The sequence below is a fragment of the Triticum dicoccoides genome, chromosome 5A (assembly GCF_002162155.2).
Source record: "Triticum dicoccoides isolate Atlit2015 ecotype Zavitan chromosome 5A, WEW_v2.0, whole genome shotgun sequence".
Taxonomy (NCBI): Eukaryota; Viridiplantae; Streptophyta; class Magnoliopsida; order Poales; family Poaceae; genus Triticum; species Triticum dicoccoides.
Window position 1 is genome coordinate 405,057,972 of NC_041388.1, and position 27,380 is coordinate 405,085,351.

The 27,380-nt window shown below is 46.6% G+C and overlaps 2 protein-coding genes across 2 annotated transcripts; one reads left to right on the top strand and one right to left on the bottom strand.

Annotated features, from left to right (window-relative positions):
* Window positions 1-6,727: 6,727 nt before the first annotated feature.
* Window positions 6,728-7,868, top strand: LOC119301863 (tuliposide A-converting enzyme 1, chloroplastic-like). The gene has a single exon (XM_037578841.1). It carries the CDS (start codon window positions 6,793-6,795, stop codon window positions 7,744-7,746), a length of 954 nt encoding a protein of 317 aa, XP_037434738.1. The 5' UTR covers window positions 6,728-6,792; the 3' UTR covers window positions 7,747-7,868.
* On the bottom strand, window positions 7,865-9,908 carry LOC119299612 (probable carboxylesterase 12). The gene is made up of 2 exons (XM_037576795.1): window positions 9,803-9,908; window positions 7,865-9,190 (listed from the first exon to the last, which is right to left on the bottom strand). Exons 1-2 carry the CDS (start codon window positions 9,906-9,908, stop codon window positions 7,917-7,919), a joined length of 1,380 nt encoding a protein of 459 aa, XP_037432692.1. The 3' UTR covers window positions 7,865-7,916.
* Between the last annotated feature and the right edge of the window lie 17,472 nt (window positions 9,909-27,380).

Sequence of the window (27,380 nt, forward strand, 5' to 3'; positions counted from 1 at the left end):
ACTGCGAGCGAAGACGCAGGCAAAAACATCTGGGGGCATATATGGAAAATAAATAAAAATCATCTTTTGTTCGCCGACCAAATATTCCCTTAAGAACGCTAGCTTTCGGCTTCACCCAGTCTGAGGTACACATCCGGCTGACCCGGTAGTAACAATCGCAGAGGTGCTCCCCTTATGCCCTAGCCGAATTAACGGGAACGTAGGGCATAAATACAAGAGCCAAGCAACCCGGCTTGGCCAAAACTTAAGTCATATCGATGCATATAATGGCAAAGAAAAGGTACATGTGGAAGAATAACACATGTGCAGGGCATGAAGCCCAGATAGATAATTAAGCTTCTGTGTAAGAAGCCCACAGGTATAATGAGCGCGGTTAGCGCGTCTATAGTGTGCAAACGAGGCACAAGTTGTCCCTTAAAGGTCTTGAGAAAGAATAAAAGAAAGAAAGAGAAAAAAGACAGATAATGTATATGCAAAAAATGGACAGAGGAAGGAGACGAACATAGAGTCCGGCGCTAGGCGTAGAATCTTCGAAGCCTGGCTGCGTTCCATGGGTTCGGCTCAAGTCGATTATTCGATGCATCCGGCAGACGGTACGCTCCACCGGTCAGAACTTGGTCAATAATGAAGGGACCTTCCCATTTGGGCTCGAGCTTGGTCTTTTTCTTCTCCGGCAGGCGTAGAATTAACTCGCCAACATTATAAGTTTTGGCCCGTACTTCTCTGCTTTGGTATTTGCGAGCCTGTTGCTGATAGAATGCGGAACGGGCTTTTGCCACGTCGCACTCCTCCTCCATAGTGTCCAGACTATCCTGCCGATCGAGCTCGGCTTCTCTTTCTTTGTACATGCGCACTCAAGGTGAGTCATGAATTATGTCACTGGGCAGAACTGCCTCTGTGCCGTATACCATAAAGAAGGGTGTATATCCGGTAGTACAATTCGGCGTGGTCCGCAGCCCCCAGAGTACGGAGTCAAGCCCCTCTACCCAGTGCGTGTTAGACTCCTTTAAGGACCGCCCTAATCTGGGTTTAATGACGCTCATGATAAGACCATTTGCTCGCTCAACTTGGCCGTTGGTTTGTGGGTGATAGACGGAAGCATAATCGAGCTTGATGCCCACGTTGCTGCACCAGAGTTTTACCTCGTCGGCCTTGAAGTTCGTGCCGTTGTCAGTGATGATGCTGTGGGGGACGCCATAACGGTGTACAACCCCAGATATGAAGTCTATCACCGGTCTGGATTCGGCTGTTTTAACAGGTTTGGCTTCTATCCATTTGGTGAATTTATCCACCATGACCAGTAAGTATTTTTTCTTATGGGTTCCCCCTTTAAGGGATCCAACCATGTCAAGCCCCCAGATCGCGAAGGGACAGGTAATGGGGATTGTTTGGAGGGCGGTGGGTGGCATGTGGCTTTGGTTTGCAAAAAGCTGGCAACCGACATAGCGTTGGACCAAGTCATGTGCGTCTGCCCGGGTCGTCGGCCAATAAAAATCTATACGGAAGGCCTTGCTTACAAGGGCCCAGGCTGCGGCGTGGTGGCCACCGAGTCCGGCGTGAATTTCTGCCAAAAGCTTCCGCCCTTCCTCTTCGGAGATGCACCTTTGAAGGACTCCGATAGTGCTTTTTTTATACAGCTCTCCCTCATGGACCCTGTAGGCTTTAGATCGCCGCACTATGCAGCGTGCCTCATTTTGGTCCTCGGGAAGTTCCTGCCTAGTTAGGTAGGCCAAGAATGGTTCTGTCCACGGAGCAATGATGGCCATTATGACTTGGGCTGAAGGTGTTATTTCGGTGGCAGAGCCGCCGATTATGTCAGAGTGTTCGGTATCGGGCATTTTGGTCGGGTCCGGACTATTGTTACCGGTGTCCCCTTTCCATAGTACGGATGGCTTAAACAACCTCTCCAAAAATATGTTGGGGGGACCGCATCGCATTTTGCGCCGATGCGGGCGAGGATATCCGTCGCCTGATTGTTTTCCCGAGCCACATGGTGAAATTCGAACCCCTCGAACCGAGCTGACATCTTTAGGAAAGCGTTTCGATAGTCCGCCATCTTCGGATCCTTGGCATTGAAGTCTCCATTTATATTGGGATATTGCGAGGTTCGAATCCCCCCCGCACCTCCAGGCGTTGAATGCCCATGGAAACTGCCATCCGAAGACCATGTAACAGGGCTTCGTATTCGGCTGCATTGTTGGAGTCTGTATATAGTGTCTACAGTACGTATTGCACTGTATCTCTGGTTGGGGACGTCAGGACGACGCCAGCCCCCAGACCAGCCAGCATTTTGGAGCCGTCGAAGTGCATGATCCAATTGGAGTATGCGCCATACTCTTTAGGGAGTTCGACTTCCGTCCATTCAGCGACAAAGTCGGCCAATACTTGTGATATACTGGCTCGCTGAGGTTTGTATGTTATGTCGAACGGGAGGAGCTCAATTGCCCATTTGGCAATCCAGCCCGTGGCGTCGCGGTTGTTTATAATATCATTAAGTGGCACTTCCGAGGCTACTGTAATCGAACACTCTTGAAAGTAGTGTCGCAGCTTCCGGGATGCCATGAATACCGCATAGGCTATCTTTTGATAATGTGGGTACCGTGATTTGCATGGAGTGAGGACAGTGGATACATAATATACCGGCTTTTGAAGAGGGAATTTATGCCCGTCCCCTTCTCGTTCGACGACGAGCACTGCGCTTACAACCTGATGAGTTGCCGCAATATACAAAAGCATTGGTTCGCTGATGTTTGGTGCGGCCAGGATTGGGTTGGTTGCCAGTATGGCTTTTATTTCTTCCAATCCAGCTGTGGCAGCATCCGTCCACTCGAAGTGTTTGGTGCGCCGAAGGAGGCGATAAAGGGGTAATGCCTTTTCTCCTAAGCGGGAGATAAAGCGGCTTAGAGCCGCCACACATCCAGTTAATTTCTGGATTTGTTTGAGGTCCGTTGGGATAGCTAACTGTGACAGAGCTCGGATTTTGGCCGGATTAGCTTCAATTCCTCTACTGGAGACAATGAAGCCCAGGAGCTTTCCGGCTGGTACGCCGAAAACGCATTTTTCCGGATTGAGCTTGATGTCGTATGTTTGGAGGTTGTTGAATGTGAGTCTCAAGTCGTCTATTAGAGAGTCGACGTGTTTGGTTTTAACGACCACATCATCTACGTATGCCTCTACTATTTTGTCGATCTGTTTCTCCAGACATATCTGAATCATGCGCTGATATGTTGCGCCGGTGTTTTTGAGCCCAAAAGGCATTGTGTTGAAACAGAAGGGGTCGTATGGTGTGATAAATGCCGTTACGGCTTGGTCGGACTCCGCCATCTTGATTTGGTGGTAGCCGGAGTATGCGTCGAGGAAACACAATGACTCGTGTCCTGCGGTAGCATCGATAATTTGATCAATGCGGGGGAGGGGGAAGGGATCCTTTGGGCAAACCTTGTTGAGGTCCTTGAAGTCGACACATAGGCGCCAAGATTTGTCCTTCTTTGGTACCATCACCAGGTTTGCTAGCCAGTCCGGGTGTTTTATTTCTCTAATGAATCCGGCCTCCAATAGCTTGGCTAGTTCCTCTCCCATACCTTGTCTCTTAGGTTCGGAGAAACGCCGAAGAGCCTGCTTGATAGGCTTGAATCCCTTTAGGATGTTGAGGCTCTGCTCGGCCAGCCTGCATGGAATTTCTGGCATGTTTGAGGGGTGCTAGGCGAATATGTCCTAATTCTCGCGCAGGAACTCTCTTAGTGCAGCTTCCACGGCGGGGTTTAACTGTGCCCCGATGGAGGCTGTTTTTGTAGGGTCCATTGGATGGACTTGGAATTTGACTATTTCATCCGCTGGTTTGAAAGAGGTGGACTTAGATCTCTTGTCAAGTATCACGTCGTCCCTGTCCACTGTGGAGCGTAGCGCAGTTAATTCCTCGGCCGAAAGGGCTTCGGATAATGCCTCGAGGGCTAATGCGGCTGTTTTGTTTGCGGCGCGGAGTGATGTGTCTGGATCACTAGCGAGAGTGATGATTCTGTTGGGCCCGGGCATTTTGAGCTTCATGTACCCATAATGGGGTATGGCTTGGAAGATCGTGAACGCCTCTCGTCCTAAAAGGGCGTGGTATCCACTACTGAACGGGGCCACTTGGAATATAATTTCTTCGGACCTATAGTTTTCCGGCGTGCCGAATACCACATCTAGTGTGATTTTCCCAGCATAGCGTGCTTCCCGACTGGGGATGATTCCTCTGAAGATTGTGTTGCTTTGCTCAATGCGGTTCCAGTCTATTTCCATTTTTTGAAGAGTTTCCTCATAGATGAGGTTTAATCCAGTGCCGCCGTCCATGAGTACTTTGGTGAGTCGAAAGTCGTTCACAATTGGACTGAGGACCAGTGCAGCTGGTGCTCGGTCTGTTCGGAATTTAGGTTCGTCACTGGCATTGAAGGTAATAGCCGTGTCACTCCATGGATTTATTGCTGCCACGTGGCAGATTTCGGCAATGCTGCGGAGTGTTCGCCTGCGCCTATTATTTGATGCGAAGGTCTCAAAGACTGTTAATACCGTATTGTTATCCCTGGGATGGTGCTCTGTGGCATCTGGGATGAGAAGATCCTCGCCGCTTTTGGCCACCTGCCGGAGTATCCAACATGCTCTAAGGTTGTGTGTTGGTATGGTATCTGCTGTACTATGAATTTTGCAGGGTCCGTTGAGCCATCCCTCCAATACGGTTCCACGCCCTGTAGAGGGTTTTTGCTTCTTTGTAATTAACTCGGGTGTCTTATGATAGTGCACCATTTTATTTCGGATTGGGTGTATATTCGGAGCCGGATTATCCCAAAATTTCGTTTCGGTTTTCCAGGCACTTTCCATCGCACAGTACTTTCGTACTATGGACGCCAAATCGGCGAAGCGTGATATGTCATGGCGACTTATGGCGTTAAGGATTCCCTTGTTCGTGCAGTTATTGCAGAAAAGTGAGACTACGTCTTCCTCGCGGCAGTCCTTAACCTTGTTCATCACAAGGAGGAATCTGGCCCAATAATGATGTACTGTTTCATAGGGCTCTTGCCTAATGTGGGAACGGTTGTTTATGTCTGGGTGGGTGGGTGTATTTGACTCCGAACCCTTACCCGATCTGAGACCCAGGGGCCGAGGTGTTTCCAATCTTAGAAGTTCGGATTCCGGGATGTTGCCCTATGAGTCTGGCCCGCTGCCTGACTCTAGGTTCAGGGCTTGGGTGATGTCCTCACGTAAACGGGTATCCGGCTCGGAGAGCTCAGGAATCCGGACATAGTTAGTCCTCAAGATAAAGGAAGACTCGCCGCATTGTTCCTCCACCACCGCAATATGATGGGTGACCGGTGGAGAGTTAATCTCCCTTTGATCGGGTTTAAGCCCAATCCGATGATAGTCCGTAGCGACTCACAAGGCGGCGATGCGATCCAAGAGCTCATTTAGGGAAGAGAGCTCCATTGGATCCATCTGCTCGGCGAATTCCGAGTTGGCGTGGAGGCTGTTTTCGATGACCCGAGAAGTCATCGTCGGTGCAGCGGCCGAACGGGCGATCATGATGAAACTGCCAAGCCGGAGAGTTTGGCCGACAGTCAGGGCTCCCCCGGCGGTAATGTTGTTTTTAACAACGAGACGAGGCATCCATCCTTACGACGACGACACAGTGGAACTCTCAATGAAAGTACCAATGTCGGTGTCAAAATCGGTGGATCTCAGATTCGGGCCCTCTTGATGGAGGTAAAACCCTACGTCCTGCTTGATTATTCTTGATAATATGAGTAGTACAAGAGTTGATCTACCACGAGATCGGAGAGGCTAAACCCTAGAAGCTAGCATATGGTATGATTGTATGTTGTCCTACGGACTAAAACTCTCCGGTTTATATAGACACCAGAGGGGGCTAGGGTTACACAAGGTCGGTTACAAAGGAGGAGATATACATATCCGTATTGCTTAGCTTGCCTTCCACGCCAAGTAAAGTCCCATCCGAACACGGGACGAAGTCTTCAATCTCGTATCTTCATAGTCCAACAGTCCGGCCAAAGGATATAGTCCGGTTGTCCGAAGACCCCCTAATCTAGGACTCCCCTAGTCCCGGTTCCAGCCATGAACCGGGACCAATGGATGTGGGCTAAGAGCGAGGCCTATTGGTCCCGGTTTGTGTCTGGACCGGAACAAATGGGTCCAGACGAACCGAGACCAACGAGGCCCTGCCTCCATGGGTCCCGGTTCGTGACTGAACCGGGACTAATAGGTTGGTCAGGCCTGGACCAAAGCCATGTTTTCTACTAGTGAAGAAGATGGACGAGGCGACGAACGAGATGTTTAACAAGAGCAATGACGAGGAGGACATTTACGGCTCCGCCAAGGCCACGCCCCACCGCCACGACCACGAATCCAGCACGTCGAAGTACGCCGCCGACAACGAGCAAGAGTAGTGCATGATAGGTCGTCGCCGCTCGGGTCCCAAAAAAGCCACCGCTCTTCCCCTCGCATTGAAGCCATGACGTTGGGATGCCGGCAACCACGATGACCGTGTGCTGGAGCCGTCCAGTGGGAGGGTTGTAATTCCGGTGGCCACGTGTTGAGGAGATGGCAAGGGGAGGTTGGGGATGAAGAGAAGGCACCAGATCTGAACAGTTGGGAGTCGTTTCATCATACGGCCAAGGCACGACCGGCCGAATATTTTGGTCGGCCGGCCGGGCGCCTAGTGCTGGCCTTTACCTTATCAGTTCGCCTGTTCGGGCGCCTGAGTCTCCCCCAGTCTCGTCGCCAGAGTGTTTACCTGCGCCAGCAATGGATCCAGCCACCAAACTGCGATTCGACTCGCCGCTCCTCCGCGTCTACGAGGACGGCCGAGTGGAGCGTCTCTTCGGCACAGAAACCACCCCGCCAGGCTTCGATGCTGCCACCGGCGTCACCTCCAAGGACGTCGTCATCGACGCCGCCACCGGCGTCTTCGCCCGCCTCTACGTCCCCGACCTCGTCGCCGCCGGCTCCGGTTCCCAGCGCAAGAAGCTCCCGATCCTCGTATACTTCCACGGCGGCGGCCTGGTCCTCGACTCGGCCGCCTCTCCGACGTACCACAGGTACCTCAACTCCGTCGCCTCCAAGGCCGGCGTCCTGGCCGTGTCGGTCAACTACCGCCTCGCGCCAGAGCACCCGGTTCCCGCGGCCTACGACGATTCCTGGGCGGCGCTCAGCTGGGCCGCGTCGAGGGATGACCCCTGGCTTTCGGAGCACGGCGACGCCGGCAGAATCTTCTTGGCCGGCGACAGCGGAGGCGCGAACATCGTCCACAACATAGCAATCATGGCCGGCACCCGGGATGGTTTGCCCCCAGGAGCACGGATTGAGGGGGCGATCATATTCCATCCTATGTTTGGGGGTAAGGAGCCAATGGACGGCGAGGCCATGGACATGAGAGCGATCACGGAGAAGCTTTGGCCCATAATATGCCCGGAAAGCGCAGACGGGATGGACGACCCGAGGTTGAACCCGTTGGCTCGTGGAGCGCCGAGCCTGCAGAAGCTGGCATGCCGGAGGCTGCTTGTCTGCTCGGCCGACGGAGACTTCGCGCTGCCGAGGGCCGCGGCGTACTACCAGGCCGTGAAGGCCAGCGGGTGGCCCGGCACGGTGGAGTGGCTGGAGTCCAAGGGAGGAGAGCACGTGTTCTTCCTCAGCAAGCCGGAGTGTGATCCGGCTATGCAACTGATGAACCGGGTGGTCGCCTTCCTCGCCGGCAATTGATTCAGAGGGCACTCGCGTGCTCAGTGAGTTCCCCTTCGGATTGCAAGTGTAATCAGAACTCAGAAACACACTTATTTTGTGAATTCAGAACCATGAAAATAAAGGGCAAGATTTTTTGATCCCCAACCTCTGTTACTGAATCATTCGCCGGCGAACTAGAGAAAACAGACTCAACAGCGCCTGACGAAGTCGGCCACGACGGCGAGCTCCTTGGCGGCGTTGTCGCAGTCGGGCTTGAGCAAGAAGTAGACATGCCCGTCGCCCTTGGTCTCGTAGAACTCGAGCTCGCCGCCCCACCCGCACGACTTGACGCCCGCCGCGTAGGCGCGCGACCTCTCCACGAACCAGCAGTGTTCCGCCGTGGCGACCAGCACACGGTCGCACCCGAGCTGGCTCAACTCCTCCGGCGACGCCCCGGGGTTGATGTACGGGTGGTCGAGGCCGAGCTTACCGCCGCAGGCGACATGCCATACCTGGTCAATGCCGCCGCGGATGGCGGCGTCCGTGAGCTCCCCGCCGACCGGCTCTTTTCCCCAGAAGTACGAGTGCAGGAGCGCGATGCCGCTGACCTTGTCGTCGTACCCCTCGATGCGTTCCTTCCGCAGCCGGACCGCCGTGCGGTGCGCCATGTTGGCCCCGGCGCTGTCGCCGGCGAGGACGACGCGGGACGCATCGCCGTGCGCCGCGAGCCAGGGCTCGGCGCCGCCCGGCCGGCACGAGGAGACGACGGCCTTGAGGGCCGTGAAGGCGTCCTCGTAGGCGGCCGGAACTGGGTGCTCCGGGGCGAGGCGGTAGTTGACGGAGACGACAACGGCGGGGGCCGCGGCGGCGAGGGAGGCGGCGTACTTGTGGTAGAGCGGGGAGGCAGCGGTGTAGATCATGAACGCGCCGCCGTGGAAGAACACGACCACAGGGAGCTTCTTCCCGGGCTCCGCCAAGGAGGCTGCGGCGGGGAGGTAGATGCGAGCAGAGATGTTTGCCGCCGGGTCGAGGACGGCATCCTTGGAGGCGACGCCGCTGGCTGGGTCACCGGACGGTGAGGAAGGCACGGTCTCGGTGCCGTTCAAGCGCACGACGCGGCCGCCCTTGTGCACACGCACGACGCCGGGTATCTCGTGCTCGACCTCGGAGCCGGGGTCGTCCATGGCTGGGCTTGCGGCAGGCGGCAGTGAGCTTTGGCTCGGCGTCGCGGCGCTGAAGGCCGTGATCCGAATCTGCAAGAGCAAAGCGGCAAGCGGGGCGACGACGAACACACGCACAGGCCCACATGTCAGTGGTAGAACGGCAGGCTGCCGAACGGAAGAGGATCCTCGCACCACACCACCATGGCTTCCACGTCCATCTCGACGATGGCGAGGCGAGGCTGCCGCCTTCGATGGACATGACGATCCTCGTCGGTGAAAAGCCGCGGGAGAGGCGTGAGATCCTGCGCCCGCTGGCTCGACACGTCGGAAAAATTCATATCCCGACGAGGCCTCAGGAGGCGCCACGACGCCGCGTCGTGCGCGCGGGTCGCCTCCTCTGCGGCGTCGAAGGTGCCGAGGATGAGGCGTTTCTCGCGAAACCAGATTTCGGAGGAGAAGGTGCCGGAGCGGCGCTCGCGGACTCCGCAAAAATCCGAAGCGCCGAGGCGGCGCATCGACATGGTGGCATAGCGGCGGCGAGGCTAGTGAGAGGGGGCGAGACGAGTGGGCGGCGGACAGAGTGTGGAGGGAGCGCCTGCTAGCTCTTCTCTTTCAGTATTATGAAATTTCATTCCCATTAGAATATTAATTGACGGATAATTTAAAAAAGAAAACTCTAATATAATAGAAAATAAAATGAAACGGTCAACCCAGACATAGAAGGTCGACCCAGGCGGATATACGCTATAAAATATATGTTCTACTTATTTTTCATTGGCTTCGGAATAATAGAGTAATTCGGAATAGCAGCCAAAATCTTGGGAAAATCTAAGTTAATGATCAGGTTTGGATAAATAATTTAGGAAGGATATTCTCATACTGACACAATACAAGGACTTATAACGAGCGCCGGCCGCGGCATGGGTGCGAACCTTTCCCGCGCACTGGAGCGCCAAAACCAGCGCGCGCTAGGCCGCTTTTCCTCGCCCGCGCGAACCTTTGCTGCGTGTTGGAGCGCCAAAACCAGAGCGACGGCATGGCCGCTGGCATGATCTAAAAGCGCGTACGGTCATAAAATGGATAGGCCCGTTGGGCGCATTGCTGACCCAAAGCTAAAAAAGGGCGGACGGCGAGCGGGCGACCGACCCAAACAGACAAAAAGCGGACAAAAACGCCGTCTGTTTGGGTCGACCAGTTGGAGTTGCTCTAACCCGCATTATCAAGTGGAGGAGGGAGACATGAAAAAAAATGAACTCTCACACAAGATCCTAGCTATATGCTAACTTCTAAGCAAATACTACAATAAATAGAAAGAAATGTGCTTATAAAATTATTCCCTTTGTAAAAAAAATATAAAACCATTTAGATCAGTATATGATGAGAGTACTAATCTCATAGCCAACTTTATAGCACACCTTACTATATAAACGACTGTAGTAGATGACTATGAATGTCATGACAATTTCTTATAGCGATCAACTGCGAAAATGCCAAACGAAGACCGAGCTTCATGAAGGTCTTTATTTGGAAACTTCAAAATTTAAACTTGTTAATTTCAAAAAATTCTGAAAATAAATACACATATACCTAGATACATAATGTACACGTGTGCAAATTTTTAGTTCGGAATACAATAAAATGTGAGCTACACAAAAAAAACAATCTGAGGCTTTTTAGCATCTGTATTGTTCATCTATAAAGTCCATGATTTTGCTTTTTTGTGCAGCTCGCAATTCAAGGTATTTCATCCTGAAAACTTTCACACATACACTTCACATCCTTGCATACATGTCTAATTTTTTTCAGAATTTTTTAAACCAAAATTTATAAATTTTGAATTTTTTAAAATAAAGGCCTCCATGACGCTCGGTCTCTAAAATGCCCTACTCGATCAACTGGCTATACTGTTAACTATGCTCTCGGTCGATTTGCGGGGCAGATAGAGCAGTGCCCAAGGTCAAAGACCCTTTGGAAGAGGCCTCACCAGGACCGTCGGGGAGACATGGACGTCGCGGCTGGCCTCGATTTTTTGTGCTAATCGTGGATCAAATTGCACGGAGGCAAAGACTGAATGTTCGTACATGAGGCGTAGTTTCGCGAATGCTATGTCTCGCTTATAACAAAACTAGGGTGAAACTTTCCTACAACATGCATGTGGGCCGGTCTAATAGCGTGTTACTCGTTCAGTTGGAATAGTAGCTGCATTGCATACACATCTGAACTCAACCTGCCTTTGAAAAAACAGCCTCATATGCGACATCTGCGACTTGTTTGGTTGTCTGCATATGGACTTCCTGCATTAGGGGATCAATTTTGGCATGTTGTTTGGTTGCCTGCATTGTCTCGGCGCATGCAACTACACGTTGTTTGGTTGCCCGCATGGGGTATGATTAAGAGTTAGCACTTGCACTTAGCACACAGGGCTAAGAGCTAGCAGAGGAAGGAGGAGAAGAAATGCAGTGTGCTCGGACCATGGCGACTGCGGTGGATAGTGGTCGTGGCGCCGTGTCCGACATGACGAGCATGGAGTCGTGGACGAGCGACCCCGCCGGCAGCACGGCGAGCGACACCGTCGGCGAACTAGTTGCGGTGCTCGCGCAAAGACAGTGGACAGAGGAGGAGAATGTAGTGCTCGCGCCATGGTATCGTCAGTGCAGTGGACGAGAGAGGAGGCCGAGATGATCGACGCAGGAAATGACTCCAGTGTGGTAGGGCGAGAGAGAGGAGGTGAAGATGATTGACCCGGCGGCGGCGCGGCAAACTGCAGTGTGCGCGAAGGCAGAGGACACAAGAAAGCAGTGTGTGCGCCATTGCAGCATCAGTGCAGTAGGAGGACGACAGAGAGTAGGCCGAGATGAGCGACGCCGGAAGCGACTCTAGTGTAGTAGCACGCGGGCAAGGAGGTCAAGGGGAAGGGCTTCGGCGTCGAGAGGGACGAATAGAAGGCTCGGAGTAGAGGACAGAGGAGCTTGACATGGCGGCGTCAGTGAAGTAGACTGCTGTTAAAAAAGAGATGAAGCTACGATCATCGAAACCAAAAAATTACAACATAAATGTTGTGAAGGACTGCGAGATTAGGTTGCTGGTCAGAGGAAATTTCAAATGATCGATCGTGCACGACGAATCTGATAAGATTCGTCCAGAATAGCTCCAAAAGGGAACACGAGATTAAGAACTTACGGTCGACGAAACTACGAGCCGATAGACTGAATGGAACTATAGCACCGAGGTGCATCTTTTTCGTGTAGAGCTTACCTCGAATCGAAGCACCGTTGTATAGATCAGAGAAAGGAGATTAGATAGGAGCTTACTAGAGGTTGAAGAAGAACTCACGTAATCACCTCGCATCCCTCCCGTCTCCACTCGTGCAAGGGCCCCCGGCTTGCGCTCACCTCGGCCTGACTCGGGAGAAACTGCCGATTTCTGAGTTTCCAGTGAGCCAAGCCCAGAGATGTTTTAAATTTCGTGCTATGCAGGCCCAACAGGAAAATCAGGCAACCAAACAGCCCGCTTCCTTCCCGCATGGGTCTGGTTGGGCCTCATGCGAGCAACTAAACACGCCCTTAGCTCATGTGTTTGCTCAGGTTTTCTTTGTTTTCTTTGTTTTTCTGTTTGGTTTTCGTTGTTTTCTTTTGGTTTCTTTGTTTCATCGTTGTATTTAGGTTTTTATTAATGTTCTATTTGTTTGTTTCATGTTCTTGTTGGGTTCTTTTTTTTTCTTCCTTTGTCTTTGTTTTTTTCTTTATTTCTTGGTTTTCAATGATTCTCTTTTGTTTTTTATAGGTTTTCACAGTTTTCCATTCCTTTGTGCTTGTTTCTTGGTTTTGTTTTTTCTTTTTCCTCTTTCATTTTCTTTGCTTTTTTCCTTTGTTTCTTTTGGTTTTCAATCTACGTTTTTCATATACATCAAGAACATTTTTCTAATAAACATTTTACATTATTCAAATACATGTTTAACATTTTTTAATACATGATCAATAGTTTTTCTATACACACTTGTTACATTTTTAATTACTTGATTAACATTTTTCATATACAAGATAATGTTTTTGTAAATACATGGTCAATATTTTTTATACACATGTTAACATTTTCAAATGCTTAATTAACGTGATAACTGAAAAATCTTGATGAGTATCTTGAACACAGAGAATGAAAAGAAGCAATGGATTGTGAGTTCGCAACCTTGATGAAACATAACACATGGCACCTCGTACCTCCAAAAGTATGTTAAGATATCATTAAATGCAATTGATGTTCTAGATCAAGAATAAGTCTGATGGTACTATTGACAAGTATAAAATATGTCTTGTCGTAAAAGGGTTTAAACAATGATATGATATGGATTATTTTATAGAAAACATGCATGCACACCTTGAGTCGAGCTGTAAAAGCTGCCTCCCCCAATACGCCCTCCCCAAGCGATTTTTGTAGTTTCTAGAGGATGATGCCTTAGACCATCTCCAGCGAGCCCCCAAGACGCCCTCCCCAGGCGATTTTTTCGCGCAGGTGCACAAAAAACGGCCCAATCGCGCCCCCAAAAGCCCAATTTTTGCCGGCTCGGACCGAATTCGGCTCTGGCGGACCCAGGGCGAACCCGACGCGCTCGGGGGCGCCAAGCGAAATGGTTTTGGCGCGAAAGAGCCGCGGGCCCGCTGAGTCGGCGACACTCGCCTCGTCGTCCTGCGAACGCCTCGGTTTCCCGCGGGAAATCAATGCCAAGGCTGCCGCCGGTCAGCCTTCCATTGATTCCTCACGGGTCGACTCTTCATGGGCGGCTCGGCGCCGCCCCCCGCACCGCATACACACGCCTCCCCGGCGGCTATAAAAAGCGCCCCCCGCGCCGTTGCCCATAGACGCCATGCTCTATGTCTCTCTCTCCGCAGCCGATGACCCTCTCCTCTCTCCCAGCCTCATCCACGACAATGTGCGAGTGGTTCCCCGGTGACGGAGCGGCGGCGAACGGCTTGAAGAAAATATGCTCTAGAGGCAATAATAAAGTTATTATTTATTTCTTCATATCATGATAAATGTTTATTATTCATGCTAGAATTGTATTAACCGGAAACATAATACATGTGTGAATAGATAGACAAACATAGTGTCAGTAGTATGCCTCTAGTTGACTAGCTTGTTGATCAAAGATGGTTGAGTTTCCTAGCCATAGACATGAGTTGTCATTTGATCAACGGGATCACATCATTAGGAGAATGATGTGATTGACATGACCCATTCCATTAGCTTAGCACTTGATCGTTTAGTTTACTGCTATTGCTTTCTTCATGACTTATACATGTTCCTATGACTATGAGATTATGCAACTCCCGATTATCGGAAGAACACTTTGTGTGCTACCAAACGTCACAACGTAACTGGGTGATTATAAAGGTGCTCTACAGGTGTCTCCGATGGTGTTCGTTGAGTTGGCATAGATCGAGAATAGGATTTGTCACTCCGATTGTTGGAGAGGTATCTCTAGGCCCTCTCGGTAATGCACGTCACTATAAGCTTTGCAAGCAATGTGACTAATGAGTTAGTTATGGTATGATGCATTACGTAACGAGTAAAGAGACTTGCCGGTAACGAGATTGAACTAGATATTGAGATACCGACGATCGAATCTCGGGCAAGTAACATACCGATGACAAAGGGAACAACGTATGTTGTTATGCGGTTTGACCAATAAAGATCTTCATAGAATATGTAGGAACCAATATGAGCATCCAGGTTCCGCTATTGGTTATTGACCGGAGATGTGTCTCGGTCATGTCTACATAGTTCTCGAACCCATAGGGTCCGCACGCTTAAAGTTCTGTGACGATCGGTATTATGAGTTTTTGTGTTTTGATGTACCGAAGGTAGTTCGGAGTCCCGTATATGATCACGGACATAGCGAGGAGTCTCGAAATGGTCTAGACATAAAGATCGATATATTGGACGACTATGTTCGGACACGGAAGTGTTTCGGGAGGTTTCGGACATATACCGAAGTACCAGGGGGGTTACCAGAACCCCCCGGGGGAGTGATAACCCACAAGTATAGGGGATCGCAACAGCTTTCGAGGGTAGAGTATTCAACCCAAATTTATTGATTCGACACAAGGGGAGCCAAAGAATATTCTCAAGTATTAGCAGCTGAGTTGTCAATTCAACCACACTTGGAAACTTAGTATCTGCAGCAAAGTGTTTAGTAGCAAGGAATATGATAGTGGCGGCAGCGGCAACAAAATTAAAGGCAGCAAAAGTAATGTTTTTGGTATTTTTTAGTGATTATAACAGTAGCAGCGGAAAAGTAAATAAGCGTAAACCAGTATATGGAAAACTCGTAGGCACCGGATCAGTGATGGATAATTATGTCGGATGCGGTTCATCATGTAACAGTCATAACATAGGGTGACACAGAAATAGCTCCAATTCGTCAATGTAATGTAGGCATGTATTCCGAATATAGTCATACGTGCTTATGAAAAAGAACTTGCATGGCATCTTTTGTCCTACCCTCCCGTGGCAGTGGGGTCCTATTGGAAACTAAGGGATATTAAGGCCTCCTTTTAATAGAGAACCGGAACAAAGCATTAGCACATAGTGAATACATGAACTCCTCAAACTATGGTCATCACCGGGAGTGGTCCCGATTATTGTCACTTCGGGGTTGCCGTATCATAACACATAGTAGGTGACTATAGACTTGCAAGATAGTATCAAGATCTCACATATATTCATGAAAACATAATAGGTTCTTATCTGAGATCATGACACTCGGGCCCTAGTGACAAGCATTAAGCATAGCAAAGTCATAGCAACATCAATCTCAGAACATAGTGGATACTAGAGATCAAACCCTAACAAAACTAATTCGATTACATGATAAATCTCATCCAACCCATCACCGTCAGCAAGCCTACGATGCAATTACTCACGCACGGCGGTGAGCATCATGAAATTGGTGATGGAGGATGGTTGATGATGACGACGGCGACGAATCCCCCTCTCCGGAGCCCCGAACGGACTCCAGATCAGCCCTCCCGAGAGGTTTTAGGGCTTGGCGGCGGCTCCGTATCGTAAAACACGATGATTTCTTCTCTCTGATTTTTTTCTCATCGAAACTCAATATATGGAGGTGGAGTTGGAGTCGGAGACGCAACAGGGGGCCCACGAGGTAGGGGGCACGCCCCCACCCTCGTGAGAAGGGTGTGGGCCCCCTGGTCTTCATATTTGGCGATGATTTTTTATTGTTTTTTCTAAGATGTTCCGTGGAATTTCAGGTCATTCCGAGAATATTTGTTTTCTGCACATAAAACAACACCATGGTAATTCTGCTGAAAACAGCGTCAGTCCAGGTTAGTTCCATTCAAATCATACAAGTTAGAGTCCAAAACAAGGGCAAAAGTGTTTGGAAAAGTAGATACGACGGAGACGTATCAACTCCCCCAAGCTTAAACCCTTGCTTGTCCGCAAGCAATTCAGTTGACAAACTGAAAGAAAGAAAGAAAAACTTTTACAAACTCTGTTTGCTCTAGTTGTTGTAACTATGTCAAGCCAGCATTCAAGTTTTCATCATAGATCATAACTAACCAAATTTGCAATAATTCTCAGGTCTCACAATTACTCATATCAATAGCATAATCAACTAGCAAGTCATAATAATAAATCTCGGATGACAACACTTTCTCAAAACAATCATAATATGATATAACAAGATAGTATCTCGCTAGCCCTTTCTGAGACCGCAAAACATAAATGCAGAACACCTTCAAAGATCAAGGACTGACTAGACATTGTAATTCATGGTAAAAGAGATCCAATCATAGTCATACCCAATATAAATTAACAGTGATGAATGCAAATGACGGCTATGCTCTCCAGCTAGTGATTTTTAATAAGAGGGTGATGACTCAGCATAAAAGTAAATGGATAGGCCCTTCGCAGAGGGAAGCAGGGATTTGTAGAGGTGCCAGAGCTCGGTTTTGCAATAGAGATAAATTGTATTTTGAGCGGTATACTTTCATTGACAATGTAACAACTAAGAGATGGCGATATCTTCCATGATAAACACATTATAGGCAGTTCCCAAACAGAATGGTAAAGTTTATACTCCTCCACCAACAAGCATCAATCCATGGCTTGCTCGAAACAACGAGTGCCTCCAACATACATCAGGTCCCAGGGAGAGTTTTGTTTGCAATTAATTTGATTTAGTTTGCATAAAGCATGGGACTGGGCATCTCGGTGACCAGCCATTTTCTCGTGAGTGAGGAGCGGAGTCCACTCCTCTTGAGAATAACCCGCCTAACACGGAAGATAAGGACAACCTTTGTTGATACATTAGCTATTCGAGCATACAAAACAGAATGTTTATTTGAAGGTTTAGAGTTTGGCACATACAAATTTACTTGGAACGGCAGGTAGATACCGCATATAGGAAGGTATAGTGGACTCATCTGGAATAACTTTGGGGTTTAAGGGATTGGATGCACAAGCAGTATTTCCGCTTAGTACAGGTGAAGGCTAGCAAAAGACTGGGAAGCGACCAACTAGAGAGCGACAACAGTCATGTACATGCATTAAAATTAATAAACATTGGATGCAAGCATGAGTAGGATATAATCCACCATGAACATAAATATCGTGAAGGCTATGTTGATTTTGTTTCAACTACATGCGTGAACATGTGCCAAGTCAAGTCACTTAAATCATTCAAAAGAGGATACCACCCCATCATACCACATCATAATCATCTCAATAGCATGTTGGCATACAAGGTAAATCATTATAACTCATAGCTAATCAAGCATGGCACAAGCAACTATGATCTCTAATTGTCATTGCAAACATGTTTATTCATAATAAGCTGAATCAAGAACGACGGGCTCATCATATTTACAAAAACAAAAGAGGTCGAGTTCATACCAGCTTTTCTCATCTCAGTCAGTCCATCATATATCATCATAATTGCCTTTCACTTGCATGACCGAACGGTGTGAATAATAATAAGAGTGCACATGCATTGGACTAAGCTGGAATCTGCGAACATTCAATAAATAGGAGAAGACAAGGCAATATGGGCTCTTGGTTAAATCAACAATGATGCATATAAGAGCCACTTCAACAATTTAATTATGGTCTTCTTCTACCGACCCCCAAATAAAAGAAAAGAAATAAAACTATTTACACGAGAAAGCTCCCAACAAGCAAAAGAAGAACGGGAAATATTTTTGGGTTTTCTTTTTAATTATTACTACTATAGCAGAAAAATAAACTACTACTAATTTTTTTGGTTTTTCTTAAGGTTTAACAAACACACAAGAAGAAAACAGGAAAAAGAAAATAAACTAGCATGGATGATACAATGAAAAGGTATGAGCACCGACATCTAGCAATGAGTGTGTGTGAGCATAAATATAATGTCGGTGAGAAATACGTACTCCCCCAAGCTTAGGCTTTTGGCCTAAGTTGGTCTATGGCCACGGCCGACCTGAGGGATATCCATAATAATAGTTGTTGGGGTCGTACTGTGATGAGGAGGAATAGTTGGGATCATACTGTGATGAAGAAGAAGACTCTGACTGCCACTGGCTGACAGTCATCTCTGGATCCCAATAATAAACAGATTGTCATGGAGGCTCATCTTGTGGCTCCTGTTCCGGGGCTGGTGCAGGGTTCCGGTAGGCGTGAATAGCCATCAACGAAACAAGGTACGTGCCTGCAGTCAAATCAAATAAAGAAGGAGCAGGCAAGGTAATAGTCTCAGGATGATGTTTATTAAAGAACAATTGATATTTAAGCTCCCCTGCCCTATTTTAACAATAAAATCATGTGCCACCATACTTTTATGATCTAGATAAACATGGGGCAGCACCTTTTCTTCCTTCTCAGCATGCCTAATAGGTATGTTAAAATGTGCGGCTAGGCGTGTGGCATAGATGCCTCCAAAGATGGGGCCCTTAGTACGGTTCATATTTAACCGTCTAGCAATAATACCGCCCAAACTAAAAGTGTTATCACTGTATAAACCTTGGAGCAGAATAATTAAATCAGGGATACTAAGGTTTCCAGAATTTCCGCGTCCAATTAAAGAACGACTAGCAAATAATGCAAAGTAACGCAAAACAGGAAAATGTATGCTAGTGATTCGTGCATCGAAAACCTTCCTCGTTTCTCCTACAGTGATGTTATCAATAAACCCAGCCACATCATCATGATGTGGTTCTTCTGTCTTGCCCCCAAAAGGGACTAAACAAATCTGACAGAAATCATAAAGTGACATCTCCTTATGCTCATCATATAAATGAAACTCCACCGTAGGTGGTGAGTTCCTAGAAAGAAAATGAAAGTTTTGCACAAAGGTATTTGTGAGTAAGAGATACTGATCGCATTGGTCGTGGAGGAAAGCGGTGAGGCCTGCATTGTGAGCCAATTCATGAAAATCTTCATAGATATCGGCTGCTCTCAAGAAATCATCAGAAGGCCATTCACATGCCCGAATCTCCGTGGTGCGCGACAAATTATACTTAGGCTTCAGTGCCTTTTCCTTCGAGCTTTGGCTCGATGAGCCCCTCAATAATCTCCTCATCATTTTTCTGAAACAATCTGAAATTTTTAGTAACTTCAAAATAAAAGTAAACCAAACTCAATAATATTGATAGCAACTACTCCTACAAGTGCCTAGAGCCTATATCAAGCATTAGAACTACTTGGAACCATATAAATTTGACATGCAAGCTCAAGAACATGGTCACCTATGCAGCAAAAATTTGCAAAGAATAAAGCAATAGAACAAAAACTAATTGGACCAATGGAGGAGTCACATACCAAGGAACAATCTCCCCAAACAGTTTTGAGAGAGGTGCTTTGAGCAAGGAGATCGAAAATCGCAACAAAAGTGGCTGGAACTCGTGCTTGAGTTGGTTTTTCGGGTTTGTGTGAGATAGAGGAAGAATATGGGTGCTGGGATAAGTGGAGGAGGGCCACCATGGGCCCACGAGGCAGGGGGCGCGCCCTATAGGGGGGGCGCCCACCACCCTCGTGGCCAGGTGGCAGCTCCTCCCGCGGTAATTTTTGCACAGTAAATCCTCAAAAATTTCTGAAAAAATCATATTAAATTGGCATGGCATTCTGAGGACTTTTATTTTCGGGATATTTTTATATTGCACGGATAAGTCAGGAAACAGATAAAAAAATACTATTTTTACTTTATTTAATATAAATAACAGAAAGTATAAAGAGGGTACAAAAGTTTGTGCTTCTAGTTTCATCCATCTCATGCTCATCAAAAAGAATCCACTAACAAGGTTGATCAAGTCTTGTTAACAAACTCATTCCGATAATCATGAAACCGGAGAAATTTCGAATAGCATAAGTTACCTCAACGGGGATATGCACATCCCCAATAATAAGAATATCATATTTCTTCTTGACAGTTGGAAGAGGAAATTCAAAACCTCCAAATATAATCCATGGAATTTTTCCAATAGAATTGATACTATGAACTTGAGGTTGTTTCCTCGGAAAGTGTACCGTATGCTCATTACCATTAACATGAAAAATGACATTGCCTTTGTTGCAATCAATAACAGCCCCTGCAGTATTAAGAAAAGGTCTTCCCAGAATAATAGACATACTATCATCCTCGGGAATATCAAGTATAACAAAGTCCGTTAAAATAGTAACATTCGCAACCACAACAGGCACATCCTCACAAATACCGACAGGCACATCCTCACAAATACCGACAGGTACAGCAGTTGATTTATCAGCCATTTGCAAAGATATTTCGGTAGGTGTCAACTTATTCAAGTCAAGTCTACGATATAAAGAGAGAGGCATAACACTAACACCGGCTCCAAGATCACATAAAGCAGTTTTAATATAATTCTTTTTAATGGAGCAAGGTATAGTAGGTACTCTGGGATCTCCAAGTTTCTTTGGTATTCCACCCTTAAAAGTGTTATTAGCAAGCATGGTGGAAATTTTAGCTTCCGGTATCTTTCTTTTATTAGTAATGATATCCTTCATATATTTAGCATAAGGATTTGTTTTGAGCACATCAGTTAATCTCATACGCAAAAAGATAGGCCTAATCATTTCAGCAAAGCGCTCAAAATCCTCGTCATCCTTTTTCTTGGATGGTTTCGGAGGAAAAGGCATGGGTTTCTGAACCCACGGTTCCCTTTCTTTACCATGTTTCCTAGCAATAAAGTCTCTTTTATCATAACGTTGATTCTTTAATTGTGGGTTATCAAGATCAATGGCAGGTTCAATTTCTACATCATTATCATTACTAGGTTGAGCATCATCATGCATCATTATTAATATTTTTGCTAGGTTCATGTTCATTACCAGATTGTGTTTCAGCATCAGACATAGATATATCATTTGGATTATTAGGTGGTTCAGCAATAGGTTCACTAGAAGTTTGCAAAGTTCTATCATTTTTCTTCTTCTTCTTTTTAGAAGAACTAGGAACATCAATATTATTTCTTTGAGAATCTTGCTCGATTCTCTTAGGGTGGCCTTCAGGATACAAAGGTTCCTGAGTCATTCTACCAGTTCTAGTAGCCACTCTAACAGCATAATCATTTTTCTTACTATTCATTTCATTAAGCACTTCTTTTTGAGCCTTAAGTACTTGTTCTACTTGAGTGGTAACCATAGAAGCATGTTTGCTAACAAGTTTAAGTTCACCTTTAATATCAGCCATATAATCACCCAAGCGTCTAATCATATAAGCATTTTCTTTTAATTGTCTACCAAAATAAGCATTGAAGTCGTCTTGCTTAAACATAAAGTTATCAAACTCATCCAAGCACTGACTAGCAATTTTAGTAGGAGGGACTTCAGCTTTATCATATCTATAGAGAGAGTTTACCTTTACTACCTGTGTCGGGATATCGGGATCAGGAGGTTCTTCAGTAAATAAATAATTAAGATCATATGTTTCTTCAACATGCGGTATATTAAGACCATGTATTTCTTCAATAGGAGGTAAATTCTTAACGTCTTCAGCTTTAATACCTTTTTCTTTCATAGATTTCTTTGCCTCTTGCATATCTTTGGGACTGAGAAATAGAATACCTCTCTTCTTCGGAGTTGGTTTAGGAATAAGCTCGGTAATTGGAGCAGGAGTTGGCTCAGGAGCTGGCTCAGGAGGTGCCCAATTATTTTCATTTGTCAACATATTATTCAATAGAATTTCAGCTTCATCCGGTGTTCTTTCCCTGAAAAGAGAACCAACACAACTATCCAGGTAATCTCTGGAAGCATAGGTTAGTCCATTATAAAAGATATCAAGTATTTCAGGTTTCTTAAGAGGATAATCAGGCAAAGCATTAAGTAACTTGAGAAGCCTCCCCCAAGCTTGTGGGAGACTCTCTTCTTTAATTTGCACAAAGTTGTATATTTCCCTCAAAGCAGCTTGTTTCTTATGAGCAGGGAAATATTTAGCAGAGAAGTAATAAATCATATCCTAGGGACTACGCACACAACCAGGATCAAGAGAATTAAACCATGTCTTAGCATCACCCTTTAATGAGAACGGAAATATTTTGAGTATATAGAAGTAACGCGATCTCTCATCATTAGTAAACAAGGCAGCTATATCATTTAACTTAGTAAGATGTGCCACAACAGTTTCAGATTCATAGCCATAAAACGGATCAGATTCAACCAAAGTAATTATATCAGGATCAACAGAGAATTCATAATCCTTATCATGAACACATATAGGTGAAGTAGCAAAAGTAGTGCCAGGTCTCATTTTATCTCTAAGTGATTCTTTGTTCCATTTAATTAATATCCTCTTAAGCTCATATCTATCTTTGCAAGCAGAAATAGCGGCAGAAGATTCCATATCAAAAAGATAAACCTCAGGAATAACAGTCATATTTTCATCATCACTATCATCATCGCATTCAGATTCAATAATTTCTTTTTCTCTAGCCCTAGCAATTTGTTCATCAAGAAATTCACTAAGGGGCACAGTAGTATCAGGCATAGAAGTAGTTTCATCATAAGTATCATGCATAACAGAAGTGGCATCATCAATAACAAGCGACATATCAGAACGAATAGCAGAAGCAGATGCAGGTGTCGCAAACTTACTCATAACAGAAGGTGAATCAAGTGCAGAGCTAGATGACAGTTCCTTACCTCCCCTCGTAGTTGAGGGATAGATCTTGGTTTTTGGATCTCTCAAGTTCTTCATAGTGTCCAACAGATATAAATCCCAAGTGACTCAAAGAATAGAGCTATGCTCCCAGGCAACGGCGCCAGAAATTAGTCTTGATAACCCGCAAGTATAGGGGATCGCAACAGCTTTCGAGGGTAGAGTATTCAACCCAAATTTATTGATTCGACACAAGGGGAGCCAAAGAATATTCTCAAGTATTAGCAGCTGAGTTGTCAATTCAACCACACCTGGAAACTTAGTATCTGCAGCAAAGTGTTTAGTAGCAAAGTAATATGATAGTGGTGGTAGCGACAACAAAAGTAAAGACAGCAAAAGTAATGTTTTTGGTATTTTGTAGTGATTGTAACAGTAGTAGCGGAAAAGTAAATACGCGTAAACCAGTATATGGAAAACTCGTAGGCACCGGATCAGTGATGGATAATTATGTCAGATGCAGTTCATCATGTAACAGTCATAACATAGGGTGACACAGAACTAGCTCCAATTTGTCAATGTAATGTAGGCATGTATTCCGAATATAGTCATACGTGCTTATGGAAAAGAACTTGCATGGCATCTTTTGTCCTACCCTCCCGTGGCAGCGGGGTCCTATTGGAAACTAAGGGATATTAAGGCCTCCTTTTAATAGAGAACCGGAACAAAGCATTAGCACATAGTGAATACATGAACTCCTCAAACTATGGTCATCACCGGGAGTGGTCCCGATTATTGTCACTTCGGGGTTGCCGGATCATAACACATAGTAGGTGACTATAGACTTGCAAGATAGTATCAAGATCTCACATATATTCATGAAAACATAATAGGTTCTTATCTGAGATCATGACACTCGGGCCCTAGTGACAAGCATTAAGCATAGCAAAGTCATAGCAACATCAATCTCAGAACATAGTGGATACTAGAGATCAAACCCTAACAAAACTAACGCGATTACATGATAAATCTCATCCAACCCATCACCGTCCAGCAAGCCTACGATGCAATTACTCACGCATGGCGGTGAGCATCATGAAATTGGTGATGGAGGATGGTTGATGATGATGACGGCGATGAATCCCCCTCTCCGGAGCCCCGAACGGACTCCAGATCAGCCCTCCCGAGAGGTTTTAGGGCTTGGCGGCGGCTCTGTATCGTAAAACGCAATGATTTCTTCTCTCTGATTTTTTCTCATCGAAACTCAATATATGGAGGTGGAGTTGGAGTCGGAGACGCAACAGGGGGCCCACGAGGTAGGGGGGGCGGGCCCTAGGGGGGCGCCTCCCACCCTCGTGAGAAGGGTGTGGGCCCCCTGGTCTTCATCTTTGGCAAGGATTTTTTATTTTTTTTTTCTAAGATGTTCCGTGGAGTTTCAGGTCATTCCGAGAATATTTGTTTTCTGCACATAAAACAACACCATGGTAATTCTGCTGAAAACAGCGTCAGTCCGGGTTAGTTCCATTCAAATCATACAAGTTAGAGTCCAAAACAAGGGCAAAAGTGTTTGCAAAAGTAGATACGACGGAGACGTATCAGGGAGTATATTGGGCCTAATGGGCCTTAGTGGGAGAAGAGGAGGGGCGGCCAGTGCAGTCGCGCGCCCCCTCCCCCTCTAGTCCGAATTGGACAAGGAGGGGGGCGGCGCCCCCCTTTCCTTCTCTTCTTATCTCCCTTCCTCTCCTACTCCTACTTGGAAGGGGGGATCCTACTCCCGGTGGGAGTAGGACTCCTCATGGGGCGCGCCATAGGAGGCCGGCCCCCTCCTCCACTCCTTTATATACAGGGAGGGGGGCACCCCTTGGATACACAACAATTGATCATTGATCTTTTAGCCGTGTGCGGTGCCCCCTCCACCATAATCCACCTCGGTCATATCGTAGCGGTGCTTAGGCGAAGCCGTGCATTGGTAGCTTCATCAACACCGTCACCACACCATCCCACTGACGAAGCTCTTCCCGAAAGCTCTACTGGATCGTGAGTTCGCGGGACGTCACCGAGCTGAATGTGTGCTGAACGCGGAGGTGTCATACGTTCGGTACTGAGGATTGGTCGATCGTGAAGACGTACGACTACATCAAGCGTATTGTCATAACGCTTCTGCTTACGGTCTACGAGGGTACGTAGAGGACACTCTCCCCTCTCGTTGCTATGCATCACCATGATCTTGCGTGTTCGTAGGAAATCTTTTGAATTTACTATGTTCCCCAACAGTGGCATCCGAGCCAGGTTTATGCGTAGATGTTATATGAACGAGTAGAACACAAGTGAATTGTGGGCGATACAAGTCATACTACTTACCAGCATGTCATACTTTGGTTCAGCGGTATTGTTGGATGAAGCGGCCCGGACCGACATTACGCGTACGCATATGCTTACGCGAGACTATTTCTACCGACATGCTTTGCACACAGGTGGTTGGCGGGTGTCAGTTTCTCCAACTTTAGTTGAATCGAGTGTGACTACGTCTGGTCCTTGTTGAAGGTTAAAACAACACTAACTTGACGAACTGTCGTTGTGATTTTGATGCGTAGGTAAGAACGGTTCTTGCTCAGCCAGTAGCAGCCACGTAAAACTTGCAACAACAAAGTAGAGGACGTCTAACTTGTTTTTGCAGGGCATGTTGTGATGTGATATGGTCAAGGCATGATGTTATATTTTATTGTATGAGATGATCATGTTTTGTAACGGAGTTATCGGCAACTGGCAGGAGCCATATGGTTGTCGCTTTATTGTATGAAATGCAACCGCCATGTAATTGCTTTACTTTATCACTAAGCGGTAGCGATAGTCGTAGAAGCAATAGTTGGCGAGATGACAACGATGCTACAATGGAGATCAAGGTGTCGCACCAGTGACGATGGTGATCATGACGATACTTTGGAGATGGAGATCAAAGGCACAAGATGATGATGGCCATATCATATCACTTATATTGATTGCATGTGATGTTTATCCTTTATGCATCTTATTCTGTTTTGATTGATGGTAGGATTATAAGATGATCTCTCACTAAAAAACTCAAGGTACAAGTGTTCTCCCTGAGTATGCACTGTTGCAAAAGATCGTCGTGCCGAGACACCACGTGATGATCGGGTGTGATAAGCTCAACGTTCTTATACAATGGGTGCAAGCCAGTTTTGCACACGCAGAATACTCGGGTTAAACTTGACGAGCCTAGCATATGCAGATATGGCCTCGGAACACTAAGACCGAAAGGTCGAGCGTGAATCATATAGTAGATATGATCAACATAGTGATGTTCACCATTGAAAACTACTCCATTTCACGTGATGACCGGTTATGGTTTAGTTGATTTGGATCACGTGATCACTTAGATGATTAGAGGGATGTCTATCTAAGTGTGAGTTCTTAAAGTAATATGATTAATTGAACTTAAATTTATCATGAACTTAGTACCTGATAGTATTTTTCTTGTCTATGTTGTTGTAGATAGATGGCTCGTGTTGTTGTTCCGTTAAATTTTAATGCGTTCCTTGAGAAAGCAAAGTTGAAAGATGATGGTAGCAATTACACGGACTGGGTCCGTAACTTGAGGATTATCCTCATTGCTGCATAGAAGAATTACGTCCTGGAAGCACCGCTAGGTGTACCACCTGCACCGGCAACTGCAGACATTGTGAATGCCTGGTAGTCGCATGTTGATGACTACTCGATAGTTCAGTGTGCCATGCTTTACGACTTAGAACCAGGACTTCAACGACGTTTTGAACATCATGGAGCATATGCAATATTCTAGGAGTTGAAGTTAATATTTCAAGCAAATGCCCGAATTGAGAGATATGAAGTCTCCAATAAGTTCTACAGCTGCAAGGTGGAGGAGAATAGTTCTGTCAGTGAACATATACTCAGAATGTCTGGGTACCATAACCACTTGACTCAACTGGGTGTTAATCTGTTGATAGTGTCACTGACAGAGTTCTTCAATCATTGCCACCAAGCTACAAGAGCTTCGTGATGAACTATAATATGCAGGGGATGGATAAGACAATTCCCGAGCTCTTCGCAATGCTAAAGGCTGCGGAGGTAGAAATCAAGAAGGAGCATCAAGTGTTGATGGTCAACAAGAGTACAAGACCACCAGTTTCAAGAAAAAGGGTAAAGGGAAGAAGAAGGGGAAGGGGAACTTCAAAAAGAACGGCAAACAAGTTGCTGCTCGGGAGAAGAAACCCAAGTCTGGACCTAAGCCCGAGACTGAGTGCTTCTACTGCAAGCAGACTGGTCACTGGAAGCGGAACTGCCCCAAGTATTTGGCAGATAAGAAGGATGGCAAGGTGAACAAAGGTATATGTGATATACATGTTATTGATGTGTACCTTACTAGAGCT

Coding starts and splice junctions, on each gene's coding strand:
- LOC119299612 (XM_037576795.1), bottom strand. CDS start 9,908: ATGCCGTCGCTCTGGTTTTGGCGCTCCAACACGCAGCAAAGGTTCGCG. Junction 9,191..9,802: donor CGCTCCAGTGCGCGGGAAAG/GTTCGCACCCAT, acceptor TTTTCCGACGTG/TCGAGCCAGCGGGCGCAGGA.
- LOC119301863 (XM_037578841.1), top strand. CDS start 6,793: ATGGATCCAGCCACCAAACTGCGATTCGACTCGCCGCTCCTCCGCGTC.